This window comes from Apteryx rowi, unplaced genomic scaffold, assembly GCF_003343035.1.
Source record: "Apteryx rowi isolate R43461 unplaced genomic scaffold, aptRow1 scaffold_126, whole genome shotgun sequence".
In the NCBI taxonomy this organism is placed as follows: Eukaryota; Metazoa; Chordata; class Aves; order Apterygiformes; family Apterygidae; genus Apteryx; species Apteryx rowi.
In genome coordinates this window covers 1416025-1431322 of record NW_020447486.1, presented here as the reverse complement: position 1 = coordinate 1431322, position 15298 = coordinate 1416025, and the positions used below count along the sequence as shown (strand labels likewise).

General features: G+C 35.4%; 1 protein-coding gene across 7 annotated transcripts in view; it reads right to left on the bottom strand.

Moving 5' to 3' along the window:
- The window catches only part of ADK (adenosine kinase), a 301193-nt gene that overhangs the window by 274165 nt on the left and 11730 nt on the right, over positions 1–15298 (bottom strand). For 6 of the 7 annotated variants that reach the window (XM_026055768.1, XM_026055767.1, XM_026055762.1 and 3 more), the window contains one exon: positions 2084–2137. The exons of the other annotated variant lie outside the window; for it this stretch is intronic. In XM_026055768.1, the coding sequence (XP_025911553.1) occupies positions 2084–2137 (54 nt within the window). Of the gene's footprint in view, positions 1–2083; positions 2138–15298 lie in introns of those variants that run through there. 7 annotated transcript variants of the gene reach the window in all.

Genomic DNA, 15298 nt, shown 5'->3' with positions numbered 1-15298 from the left:
TAAACTGCTTAACAGCCTTTTTTGGATGCTATGAAATAATTCAAAATAAGACAAACACACCTGGTAATGTAATAAGGGAAACAGACAATTATGTGCAAGATCTGAAAGTTTAAAAATAGAGAAAAAAGGTGTTGGGATTTTTTATATTTAAGTATGCAAATGCACACAGAAGGGACCAAATCCCCCACTACCTTTATCCTAAAAGAAAGAAATGTGAAAGCAGTCCTAAACATCTATATCTTACTTGGAAATATAACTGTTACATAAATATTCCACTAGTCACTATGGAAAAGACACTGAATCAACACAATTATGTAATGGCTGACAAGTGAAACACTTTCTACAGTCTTTCACACAAACTATCTTTAAAAAAGGCAGTTACATAATACAGATTTGAGGGATGGCAAAGAGGACATTCAAATACAATATTTTTCAGGCAACATATGGAAAAAAGTGAGGGAATGAGACTTCATGCACTGGGTATAGCTCTTCAGCCAGTGGTAATAATGCGCAGGAATTAAAATGAACAGTAATGACAATTACTTCACATTATGAAAAGCTTTAAGAGCAAGAGAATTTTTTTTTTTAACTATATCCTGAAATGAAAAGTACTGTAATAGTGACTTTATGTAACCTGTACTCTTACACATACAAACAAGCAGGAATGCTCCGATTATGCCTTTTTTAGTCTTTGTATACTGTTTATACAAAGCTATATACAAAGTTTATATAAAAACAGACAGTTTAGTGAATGTTTTTCTCCTCTTTAATACAGTGATTCTGATTGAACAAATCAGTTATTACAGAAAATATACCAAGCTCAAGGAAGTCTCCCCCACTTTCAAAACATGTATACTATTCAGGAAGTCAGTAACTAAGAACTTCAGTTACTGTTTTAAAAGTGACTATAAATGAAAAAGAGGAGGGTTAAAAAAGAAAAAAAAAAAGCAGATATACAAACTCAGAAAGTTTTCTCCCTCATGTCTTGATAATATCCACTAATATTTTTACTTTCCCTTTTTCAAATGTATATCAACATACTTAGGCATGCTACGGAGTATTGTTTTCAACTTAAATGCAAACTTCTGTATTTTAGTACCTAATGAGCCAAAATAAAAAGTAACGGTTATTTTGCCTGAACATGGAAGCTGCTCTAAACCAAAAAAGTCTTATTGATTCGCACAAGTTTTCTTAGTAAGCTTTCAGTGGTTTGCTGAGGACTTAGAGAGGCTTTGCATTTCTAATACTTTGCTTCCAGATTTAGAATAAATTTGAAATTCAAGCTTATTTGGTATGGGCATCTCTTTAATGAAGGAACAAAAACATTTAAGGGGCTGTCATAATGTTTCATTACCTGTGACTACTTTTCCAGCAAGACAAAAGAATGAGCTATTCAACAATGAAATACGTCCACAATAGAATTATATTTTTTTCTCCATGAACAGAGTTTTCAGGCTACAGAATCAGACTTGCCAAAACAGGCAAAATTTTATTATAACTAACAGGGCACTGGTGAGTGTTTGCTGCACAGTCCAGTTGTGTGACTAGAGCTCACAATGGTTGAGGATGGCCATGATATCACACAAGTAAACAAGTTTAAATAATGATCCAACACTTCACCTGAAAAAAAAGTCTTCCTTTCAATTTCTGCTAGATTTCAAAAAAAAATCACTTATACACTTATATCACTTATATCACTTAGGGCTTACTGCAGACAAGTGGTAAGTATTAGTGTAATCACTTCAACACACAAAGCATCAATTAGAATGAACATTCAGACATTTAAATTGCAAATGTGTCAACTGCAGTTAAGAGCGCAACTTTTTTAAAAAAAGAATGAAAATGAGGTTTCTAATCTTTTTTGAAACTCACTTTTTTAAAAACTCAACTGGTTTTCAGACAAGTTATGTAATTTGCATTAATTCATAGCACATGATACTGAAGAGCAGAAACTATGTTTCTGGATACATAAAACTTCTGCTCCAGACCTTTAATAAGAAGATATACATATCTTATGTATGCACATAGAAAAGTAAATACATATAACATGCATGTATATAAGCAGAAATATAGAAGAGCTTACAATTCTTTGTGTTTCTCCTCTGCCAAAATTTGGTCATTTGGCTTCAGCCCATACCTTGAGAAAAACAAAACACAAAACATGGTTATTCCCTTGAGAACATAGCTATAAAATGTAGTTTTATGGTTTTAAATTGGCAATTTTATGCTTAATTGGCACTTAAAAATAAAGAATATACCATTTGTCACTTTGCCCTCTATTTTTATTCCTTTCTCCAGTCAACTGAAGAACCATAAATTACCCCTCTGAGGAAAGATTCTGGTCACTAATTAACTATAATCAAGTTATCTTGAAACTGTCTTATGTTTTTCACCATAGTATCATGCTGACTTGCATCCATTTATCCACTTGGCTGCTAAATCCTTCACGGAGTTGCTTCTAACCAGGATACAGAAGGTTCCATCCACATTATCCTTCACTCCATGTATCTTAAGGGCATAGTCTGCATTTGACTCGTAATGTATATACGTTACTTCAACACATTGTTGAACACATTGTTCAGTAACAAATTCAGATCACTTGGTTTAAGTGCCCAGATGTCTTTCCTGCTGCGATCCTGCATTTATTTTCAGATCAATGTTTTCTTTAGTGAATAGTGTCAGGCCCAGTACTAGTCTCTTTATAATGCTGCTACACCTCACTGATTATCTCTGCTAGCCATGTCTTAATAAGCACTTTATTGATAGCAACTGGTTATATGTCAGAAAAAAAGAAAAGAGCTACCAGAAAATTTCTAAAATGAACATCTCTGAGAAGTCAAAGGACAGAAATTCTTTTTACATGACTTGTAATCTCACATACAATAAAATCAGGCTGTCATAGACAGACATATCCTGCCTAATGTGCCATCCGCTAGGTAAGAGGAGATAATTTTGCCCATTAAAAAAATATCTGCACAATGTCAACCAGAACCACCCTTCTTCACCGAGAACAATACCACATGCATTTCCACAGGCAATTTGAAAGCAAGAAGTCAAACCACTTCAGCTCAAACTGAATACAATTTATCTGCTGAGGACATAAGTACTAATATCTACACTTGAGCTTTTTACAGATTCTTCCAGATTCCTTGTTTCCTCACCTTTTTATAATTTAACCCGCACATCCAGTTATTTAAAGAAAAGCCAAAACAAACAAAACCCTTCACTACTTCTTCATTTGAGTAAGTTGGCTAGAACAAAAAACGTGTAACTTAATGGGAATGCTGATTAACAAATGTGTTATTTTTGCCTTCAGTAGGTTACTGACATAACACGGAGGAGTGGGAGTTTGGGGTGGGGGTGATGGAGGGAAGCAGTGGCTGCTTTTGAGGTTTGCAGAATGGTTCCTTCTGTGAGCCATATTTTACCTAATCTTTTTCATTTTCTCCCTTGTTTCAGCCTGAAAAAGGCACCTTTAATTTTTCAAATATCCTTCCTTGTCTCTTAAAGAAGATATGGCTTTGATATCAACTTGTCAAAGAAAATTACCTCAAAGGAAGATACTTGTAGAGTTCAAATTTCTATTAGTACTTTCCACATTAAGATAGGATGCATATTGTATTTCATACACAGTTGCTGAAGTATTTAATGTATTTAAATGTGCAGCTAGCACACTGAACAGCTCTTACATAGTATTTCCCAACATGTGTTTCGTACACAAGATTGAGAAGCACCAGTTGGCTTTTCCTAACTGATGAGGGTTAGAATTGGAACAAAGAATTTCTGTCCCCTAGACTTCTAAAGAAACTAACTGCAAAACTGAGGTTAAAAATATACAATCTAAAATTTTAAAATAACTTAGGACATTTGAAACTATCTTAGCAACGGGAACAACATATTGCACATTTGCTATAATGTATTATACAGTTACCCAAGTATTATTAAACTAGTGAGAAGAAGAAACTCAAACATGCTATGAAAGTGGGCAAAGGAGCTGAAGAGACCACAACTTAATTTTTTTTCTATTTCCTGCCCTGTGAAATTTCAAGTTCAACACATCCTAGCATGAAATGACATTTAAACTATCCAGTACATGCCAATTTGGGATAGATACAGTTTGAAATTTTGTACTAATCTCTTCATCACTGCTCAAGATCCTGTTTCAAAAGTGGGACTTCAGAAAAGAATACAAATGTGCAAAGTTCTATAGCAATATGGTAGGCAAATGTCAAAACAAACTGTAGTACATTTCAGAAACGATGTATTTAAACACTTTGATATGTCCTTTACAGACATTTAATCTACTCCAAGAGCAGCCAGCGTTCCAGCCATCAGCTTCCAAATGGCAGCTGCACATAATCACGCAAAGAGGGACAAAAAAAGTGCCCTGACTGCAGCGTCTGTCACACTGCAAAGCTGCACACTGCCAAGCTAGTTCAGCTGCCCGGCCAGATACGCACAGCCCAGCCCCCAAGTACGGCAGCGAATGTTTTCCGACCATCTGATAGATTGGTTGTATTTGTGTAAAGCTTCAACTTTTATAAGACATTAGCTTTCTCCCCAAACTTGGTTCCTTGTGCAGCTTCTTAGGCCACAACACTCTTGGTCTAACTTCTAGATGTCATTGCACCATAGTCCCTCCAGCATAACCTGTTCTGATCAAAGCTCAGGTAACTTATCTGCAAGTAGAAGAGAACATTATTCTGTCACCCAAGCTCTACTCTCAGTTTAACTTTACATAACATTTTTGAGCACTAAGATAATGTTTTAAATGGTATTCTTTCTAACCTGGTTACAAAAAGGCATTCATTCCATCCATGTTTAGGCATTTAACTTACTAGGAAAAATTAGTAAACTAATCTCCCTAAATTCCATCAAGAAACACAGACCCAAACCAATTCACTCTCTGGAAAAGCATCTCACCCTCTGTTGACTATACGGGGGGTGGGGGGTTGTTACAGTGATACGGGATGTCTAAATTAACCTGCTAAGCAAGGTGATGTGAATGCCTGCCATTAGTCACAAGCTCTATAACTTCAGAAAATTAACAAAGTAGCAATAAATTTCAGCAAGACAAGCTTGAAATAACTGAATTTTTATGATGAGGGATGTTCTCACCTGGTATTCATATGACTTCCCTAGCATTCACATAGGAGATTATCATCTCAGCCTCAAGTTTTACAGTAATATATAAACTTTTTTTATGTTTGCTTTTAATTTTTTTTAGGCATATTAGAATCTGTAAGCTCAGGCCTGACTTGTGCAATGCACTTGAAAGATCCTCCTGAAATGGTGCTGCTGCAACTCCTTGCCTTTCCCTTTTCCAGCTCTTAATAACAGAGACTATGGAGACTAATGTGCTTGGATTGCAGTCAGCATTTTTGCAATAATGCTCTTAATGGAACAAACAGCTGTAAGGTACGGTCCCCTTCAGACAACATCCAATTTTACAAAGCCTTAACCAAATTAAAAACAGAACACACAGCCAACACTAAATACGTACTGTATGTGTAAAAACTCCACATGAATATCAAGTGCTGATCTGCTCCATGAACCAGAGTTTCCTGAAAAGCTGGTAAAATTCAGCTGGCCCAAGGCCCAAAATAAACAAGTCTGGTGATGAGCAAACAGGTTTTAAAAATGACAGTAAAATTTACATCTTCAAAATTCACTTACCTTTCAAAATGTCCACCAATGTAAGCAAAAATTTAGATAGACACGATACCAGAAAATTGCACAGAGATAAAACTAAAAATCAGCACGTGCATATACACTGCTGCTTGGGCCGTAACAGCCAAGTTAAGGTCTCCACTGTGTAGACTACCCAGAAACAAGAAGGTACACAAAACCATACACGGATACATGCTCATGTAATATTTTCATGAAAAGTTTCAAGAATACTTGTAAAGGAACAAGGAGCTAGAGGTAAAAGGATATTTTTGTATTAATTGTTAATGTAAGCAATCATCATTAAAAAAAATAAAAACCCTATTTCAGTAATAAATAGAGACGGTAAAGCAAGCTAAGAAGCTATGAACATACACTCATATCTGAGCAGTCATTCTTCTGCCTTGTTTGATGTTCAAATAAGTATGAACCTGGCCACAGTACAAGGCTTAGTCCACTGTATTTGACTAATCCTGCTCCCCTTGAGATGAACTTGGGCTTTGCTGATTCCTATGCTTATTGTACTTGACAAGCTCTGCTGTAGTTATTCTTTGAAATATTTCCCAGCTTGATTAAAAATGGCATGTGTGGGAGGGTAGATTTCCAACATTTTCTTCCAACTTTGCAGAAAAATCATCAAATAACAGTCAACAAATCAACAAATAACAGAGTTTGAGGTTCCTGGCAGAGATCTAAAGCACATTGGTTTTACTAACCAGACAAAATGGAGGTAGAACTTATGCTGTAATAGTCTATGCTTCATCAATAAAAGAGTATCTTAAGGCAGAGCTCTGCAGAAACACTTCTTCATCAATTTTCCACAAAGCCATTAAGAAACCTTTAGGACTTCAATGTATAGTTTTCTTGTATTTCAAATTAATCAGAAAGCATTTCCAGAAGAATGATTCAGCAATTATGTTGCCTGAACTTTCAAGTGATGTCAAAGCTACTTTCACTGTTCTATAAAAAGAAATGCAGTCCTTTTTCTGTTGTTTGTTTTAAATAATTAATCTTATAAAACTAGGACAGGAAGCCTGAGGGACATTGGCGCGTACTTGTCCATTTTTTGGATTGTATCGACCACTTTTTAAACAAACATGGTTAACGCATCCCACAAGATCTTTCAGGTTAGAAACATATGAACTGCAACAACAGTGCATTCTCACGGGCACTTGCAGACCAACACACATAAGCTCCAAAAATACGTCTACCATGGCAGATTTAAGAGGGGGATGGAATACAGACAGAAGGTCAGCCTGTTTATAAATTTCCATGTGTGATTTATCAGATGGAAAGAGTAATGATGCCATAATTGTTAACTCCATTTCTTCAGACTTGATCTGTCCAGAGAGAAAAAGGCAATAAGTGAACTGCTTTTCCAACTGTAGTAAAATATTACTTGAAGCAAGGCAAATTTCTGCATTTTTGGCATGGCTACAGTTACTTGGAAATTTTGGGAAAGCCTAATATAGCCTCCTACTGCTGATTAGCCTAGTGTTCTTTTTAATGTACTCAAATATGGAGCATAAGGGCGATGATTTTGCATTTTTTCCCGTATCATTACATGAAACTTGCTATACAAGGTTCTAGGGGCTGCATATTTCCTAAATCAAGATGTAAACAAAAAAAACACAATCCAGACCATACCTTATACATAAATTCAGCAGCCAAACCCATCCTGAACCAGATGCAACCAGCTAAACTAAAAGTAAAGTTTTGTGTAATTGACATGTACATACACCCTAACCCAAATACTATCAAATTTTCAATAACCCGCCCTCCAAAAGGGCTTTGATTCATATCCTGAAAGTCAAAATCTCTTGCCCGACTTGCACCATATTTCATTTCATCACAGTGCTAATACATTTGCTCTTTTATTTCTCCCAAGTTGCTCTCTGCTGCTTTGTTCTCCTACAGTCTCCAAGCTTCACCTTCTGAAAGGCACTACGCTTCGTTTTCCCTCAAAATTTCCTCTCCCATTCAGCCTCCTTCCTATTCCATAAATAGGGCAGCTTCTTTCACCTGTCCTTTTGCATTCCTTTCTTGGCCTCAAATTGACTACAAAGTCAGGGACCCTTGAGCAATGACTTGTCTCTTTAATGACAGCTGGTCATCACCCACTGTTATGCTAGGGTGACTCTGTACAGGTTAAACAGTTTTAGAAAAATTCCTTACTGAGCAGATATTGCTTTGCTGACAAACACAAAACCAAGTCCAGAATCTTTTCCTTGAGAAACTGAAAGATTAAAGAGGGATTACATATGATACCACTGAAATCCCAAACAGAACTTGATTCCTGAAAATCTTAAGCACAAAAAGAAGAAACTGCCTAAAAGACTTCTCAGACACTCCTCTGGGAAAGTTTCGGGTATATGGAAGAACGTGCATCTCCGATTGACTTCAGCCTGAATCAGTGCTAGACCCAGCGCCATGCAACACATTTATGAGTGATCTGGAGTTAAACGCAGTAACTGCTGATAAAATCCCTAGATGACAGCAGACAGGCAAGGGTAGGCAGTGACAGCAGAACACGCCAGCAGGCAGTAAAATGAACCCATTCAAACATGGTAACTTCAAAATACAGACGCAGAGTTAAGAAGCTGAACAAAAAGAATACAAACATAGGTTGGGGTAAAGTGCACCCCACAAAATAGTAACTTGTTGGGGGGGGGGGAAACAGGGTCATAATCCTCAACTAACTCAAGACAAGCTTCTAGTTTATGTCAAAGAGAAAAGATGCCAATGAACCAGTTTAATATGGAAATAGGGGCAGAACAAAAACAACCAGTCAGCCTCACTAATTATCTTGTCCTCTTCCATCTTAATCCTACAAATCTGTACAGAACATGGAGCTAAAAAATTTAATTTATGAAAAAGAAACGTAGGTAGGAATAAAGCACACGCTAGCAATAATGGGAAAGAGACAAGGAAAACCAGCAATACAAAAAGGTTAAGATGCTTCTGTTTGAAGACTGTTGAAAATAAATGACTTTTCACAGTTATCAAAGAAAGAATCAAGTCTAGCTAGGGGAAAAGAAATATGTAGCTTTGCCCTGGCAGAGTTACACTGCTTAACAAAACAACAGCACCTTCTTAAGTAAGAATTTAAACTCAGCTCAAACCACAGATCATGGTTCTTTCATTTATAAAAGTTTCCAGACTTTAAACACTGCTACTGAAAGAGAAATAATGTCACTACTGAGAAACCGAAGCCACATCCTGGAGAACTCATGGAGTAGTTTCTGGCGTTTTTGTTTTTCCAAAATGAGGTTTTTCCCAGTTCCTGTGTACTAGTATGACTGGAGTCTTATTTGGACTGCATCATATCTTACATAAATATCTCCGGTTTTCAGAAAAAAAACTTCTGAGATTTCTGACTGAAAGGGAACCCAAAAATATTACCAGAAAGATTTTTCACTATGATACTTATTATTAAAACAGAAGACAGATCTTAAATTTCAACACAGAATTAACTTAAAATTACACTTCTAAAACCTAAAGAAAAAAAAATGCATTTTAATGCATTTATCAATGTCATATATAAATTAGAAGTACTTTGTTTCCCAATTTCTTGCATGGATATGATAACTAATTTAAACATAAACATTACTAGGCATAGTTTTTCTGGTGTTTTTTATTTGTTTCTTTTCTTCCCCCTCTTGATTCCACATTTTCCTAAATAGCTGTTCCTAAATTATTTGGTGCAATAAAGTAGACTCCCCACTGATGGTATGCTAGGAAATCAGAACTTTAAGCAGCTATTAATATTGTAAGACAGATTTAAAGAGCTTTTGAAATTGAAGTCAAAACAATAATAGGTTTAAATGATTAAAATGGATTAAGAAAGTTCAAAGCTTGCTAAATACCAGACTAAGGAAAACTATGATCATTTAATAGGGTCAGCCCTATCATTCTAGACTGAAGCATACAGTAGTGGCCTTGTCAAAATAACTTAATGATAAACTAGTGAGCCAAAAATGTAAGATGTCTAAATACTTACAGTAAATATGTAAAGGAAAATGTTTTTGCAATAGTATTTTTTGAAATATTTGACTGCAAGCACCTTAGTCTTATTTTCATTTTACAATGATTTCTTTTAAAAAGTTAGTCACCTCACAGTCTACATTTTGTTCTGAAATTGTTAGTCTGGATTCTGTACTCATTACATTGGCAGCATTTATATCTGCTTGACTTTTCATAATTTCATTATGGAATAAAATATTATTTAATTAACTTTGTGCAGAACTATAGGTGGTTCAGCCTATAGACTGTTGAGCTCTTTTATGTATTTCTTTAATATTATTCCTTTGAGTATTCAATATTTAAACTATATCATTAGTCACATCTGTCATGTTGTATTGTCTCTGTTCTGAATCTATAATCTAACCTGTATGTACTGATTTTCTTCAAACATATAAACTTTGGTTTGTAACTGAATTAATCTTAATTCTAAACACAAACCCGGTGTCACAATTTTGAATTAAAATTTGATTTGCATAAAAACTCCAAAAAAAAAAAAAGTGTAACGTGTACATTATCTAGATAACAATAAACTGAAGGCTTCCTGAGCAGTTTCTCTTCCTAGTTAGCCACCATCACGTGCTATTATCACTTTAAAACTTACTGTTTGGACTAACTTTTACCAGTTGTACAACAGATACAGAACTAGTGCTGAAGTTCCCCGCACAAATACCTTACTACTGCATAAGCAGGAGCTCTTCTTGACAAGGAAATTGTAAAAAAAATATAATTTGGGGAAAGTAGAGTAGTGCAGTTGTGGATATGACCTTCAGACTCTTCTACCTACATCTATAGATTACTTTAATGATTTCTTCTAAATAAATAGTCTGTATGCCATATATGAATAGCACTGCAACCTACTCAAGTGAGCTTCCTTAGGCTTGAGAATGGATCTTCACTATTACTTCTAAGGAGAAGGCACACTTGGAAAGCTATGTGCATTAGGTATCTGGATAAAGTTCAACAGACTCTACTGCTCCAATAAAATACAGGCTAATATCTTGGATAAACTAACAAAAGGCAGTGACATTACACTATTGCAAATACCTAACAACAGTTTAGGCTTCATCAGAATGAAATACATTTCATAACTGAATTACAACTTTGTCCCCACACTAGATCTGTTGCCTTTCCAACACCAGAAGAAAAATTAAAATAGAATTTCTAAAACACAGTTATTTCAATATTCCCTATTAAAACGTCAATAAAATCAATTAATACCACATCAATAAAATTACCACATCAATAAGATCAATTACTGTCCAGTCAAGAAATCATAAGCCACAAAGTCAGTCCAGAATGTTACTTTCAAGCAATAAATTCCTCCAAAGGAAGATACTGAAAGTGCTGAGACAGTACCAAATCTTATGACTGCTGTGCTGTAAGATGCTGTTCAAAACATTCTTTGTCTTAAAAATGCTAATAATTGATCTTTTCATTATTCATAGAGAAAAATTCAGAGAGCAATTGATCTTTTTATTATTCACAAAGTGTATCATATTTAAAAACTACAATACATTGCTTAGTTTAGAAACTACCACAAAATTAACAGCTAATCTTATTATACCTGTTAGAAGAAGATAAAAAAAAAAAAAGCTTAAGATGCAGTCTGTTTTGCTGTTACACAACTTAACGGACATCCTTCTGTTTGCGCTAGTTAGGTTAGGCGAAAGTATCAATTCCAGATTTCTATTGCAATCTAAGTGAATCCTTAAGCTGCCTAAAAGTGAGGTTTCTCCCTCATCTGTCTCCACACATGAACACTTTTTACAGGACAGTTCAGCTTACAGCAACTTGGAGAATCATCAAGGAGTTCACACGCCTTAATTTGTCATCTCTAAAAATGATTTTCACCCTTATGACGGCAAACAGTGAACGACACAGAGACAGGTGTTGCTGTTATCATGAAATTCCAGCTGTGCTGAAAGAATTTATCTAAGCAGCAAAAAGCATTATCTTTATTGAAAAAAAGCAGCCCATGGAAAATGGCAGAGAAGGTTTTTTTACTGCACTGAAAATTTTAATTTCATTCTAAAAATGAACTTGCAACACCAAGACAGAGTTTCAGGGAAGAGTCCTTGAGAGCTGAACTCTTTGTTCTGCTGCCACCAGAGGATCAGACATACCGAGAACAGCAATTACGGCTTCTGGGAAGAACTGTTTTCTCCCTTTCCCCTCTAGCCATAGCTGCTGTGTTTTTGTACCTTAACTCTTCACCCAGGGTGGTAGCTGCAACTTCCAGTCCAGCCAGCCAGGGCTCTGGCAGGAAGAAGGACAGTTCCTGCCATTTACTGCCCAAGGGAGCTTCCTACTTTGGTTGCGGAACAATTTTGTCCCAGAGCTGGCTGCAGAAGGTGGTGGTCGGAGCATTTCTAATCTTGTGAGTCAGCAGAAAATCGAAACTTAAAAATATCTCCTCATTTTGTAAAGTTGCTGGGCTTCTTTTATTAATTTTTTTTAAACCTATATATGTATAAATTTAGAATTGTCTTACTTTTGGAAACAGTCAGCTATGCCTCAGACCTTCTTGGCTAAAGCAGGAACTCGTAACTGGTGCTTTCGAAACAACAGAAACCTAGCAGTTACTAAAGCAGCTTTCTCATCTTAATTAATAATGTTTGAATGGTGGAATGTGTTGATGCAACTCTACAGTTTGCATTAGCTCATATATGTTAGAAATGTCCCTAGCACAAGAGCTACTACAGTAAAAAGTCAGGGATTTTGCAAACAAAGGTTAACTTTTCTTTTTTTTCTTTTTTTTTTTTTGATAAAGATAGCTAATTCCCAGAGAGTAAACCTCTGAAATAAGTGATTTTCTGGCTAGACTGATAGCATAGTTTTACAGCAATCTTTATTGCCTATCTTCCTATCAACCAAAAGCTCCTGTTCCTCAAAAAAAAAAAAACCAAGATGAATAGGAAGAAGGGAATTTTTAGTACTCAAATAACTTCAACTATACAAGGATTGAAAAACGTCCACTTGCTACTGTTCACATATTACAGCTTGTCATATTAGACAGTCATATGCTCCCTTTATGCTTTAAGTGTCATGTGTATCTCAGATGCTCCTGTTGAAACAATCAGTTGTGCTGTCACTTCAGAACAAGGGAAAAAACAAACAAACAAACAAAAATCCTTTCTTCCCCTTTTTTCTTAAAAAAAAAANAAAAAAAAAAAAAAAAGGCAAACAGAAAAAACAATCACCCAAGATTCCCTAGCCATAGCTCCCTCGTCTTCATCTGATAATAAGACAGACATATACCCACACATTTTAAGTGGAACTGAGGAAGACAATTTGTATCTTAAAATCAAGTCAGGCTTACACAGAGCGTTTCCGAGTGCAAATTTGAATTGCAGTAGAAGACACAACAGCGATTTATAGGATTTGGCATAGGCTCAAATTAAGAATCTAATGGCATACCAGGACATATGGCACTGGAACAGCTACACTAGTGATTGGTGAACTATCATTTGAATCTCATGATATCTATTAAAAATAAGAAAGCATAACACTCTCACTGAGATATTCTTAATCCTATTAAAAGAAGGGTCAAGGGTTCATGAAATCAATGATCCTTCTCCCCAGCTCTGCATTTAATCTGAACTTATTAGGGAACTTCAGGCCTCACAACATCATGAAGCCTCCAACACAGGTTTGGTCTTTTTCCAGTAGCTTGGAATACAGAAGGTCCTCCCCCACCACCAAAAAAAAGAAACCCCGAAACAACAAAACCGACTTGAATAGCAGGTTTACCCTTCTCCAGCCCTTGACTCTGGAAAAGCAAGAACACTAGTGATTAAGAGGACCACAGCCTGCCTCCACCCTCTCCCCTGTGGCTACAGCAGAGACCATAGGTCCAAGACTCCAGAAAGGAAGAGGACAAGGAGAGGCAAAGCACAGAGCAGGCCCGGACATGGTTACGTGAAGGAGGGCACAAAAATAGCGTATCAGGGATCAATAGTAGTATCACTACCTCATAACTTAGGTTATGTTTAACAATAACACTAACAAGGTATTTGCATATTGTTCAGGAATAGCATGATGAAATAATGTTGCTAAGAAGAAATGTTAAAAAAATGAATATTTAAATTTTAAGAAAGGGAGGATGGAATCTCTCTCATCTGGTGAAAAAAAGCCAGTGAGACAGCAAGTTACCTAACCTGAATGAAGCAAAAACAATCAAATACTAATGAACATTAGAATGTATCTAAAAATCTAATTTTAAAATTTGAAGTTTTAAAGAAACTAAAGAAATTCCAAAGACTTTAAAAATGTTATCATTCAAAAGTCTTCTTTTCTTAAAAGACACTTCAATTGCAAAGCAATTTCATCTACAGTTAAAAAAAAAATACAAAAAACTGACAAACAATTGTTAATTTTTAATTGGACTTTTCTAATCTCAATTCATGAGTGATACAATACTATATACTACAGTAACCAGAAGTAAGTCTTTAGCCTTTCCTGTGCAGGTGGTAGTTTTGGTTTGGACAAGCACGATGGGAATAGAAAATAATATTAAAATCACACCTTATTACCTGTAATTAGAAAGAATGCCTGCAACTGTTCCCAGAATTTAAATCATGATTTTATCTAATGCATTCTAAATAAAAGAAAAAACATTCTTGTAACTGTGTGAACAGAAAACTTTAAGATGAAAAAGCTTTTCAGCACAAACAGCAAGTATCACTTCCCAGGAAAGAGTTTTACCATTTTGTTTTGTACCAGTTCAAGTAGTAGAGAAATACAGATTTTTCATCAAAGATATTTTCAGCGAGGGTCTTTTCATCTAATATTTTTATTGCCTACTTAAAAACAGAGAAACTTATTTAATTCATAGGACTCTCACTTACAGGTCTTTGCTGTTTGTTCTTTGTTATATTTAGACTAGGCAAATGGAACTGAGTTTAAATTCCAGTATTTCATCATATGCCTTGTAATAAATAAACTCCCAAAGTTTTGTTAAATAAGTTTTTATTTGGGAGTGGAGGGAAAATACAGATAAGCTTTGAGCGTCAGCCAGACGTGTCTCAAGGTCATTCTAAAGAGAACAATTAATCCAAGAACTAGCCATAGTCTATTGACATGTAATTAAACTAGCAAATTTTGTGAAGAAATTGAAAAATAAAATATCTAATATGTTACGATTTGCAGTTTTATTTACTAAGCAAACATTTTAAAAAGTGAAAACACCTGATATATTAACAAGAGAAGAGATGGTAAGAACTGGAGTATTTCATATTCATGAACATTTTACACCCTATTTATAGGTATATAATTAGTTACAAGCTCAGTATACCCTGAAAATGTCACAACTCCTTTGGCAAAACTTTGCCTTTGCACAGGTGGATTTTTCGCATAGCCCTTTCAAAATGGTGCTTAACTAAAATCTTTCATTCATTTAAACTAAACATAGGTACATAAATGCAGCAGAAGACGTTATCAGGCTTGCAGGAAGCAGTTAGTACAACAGCTCTAATTACATTGTTAGGCATGCTACCAAATTTATAGGCACATTATACTGAGAGGTGCTCTTTAAGACAGTCATCATTATCCTAAGTTTTTGTAAGCAAACACTGAAATTTTATAATTTACCAGCAGTCAGATGATGCAA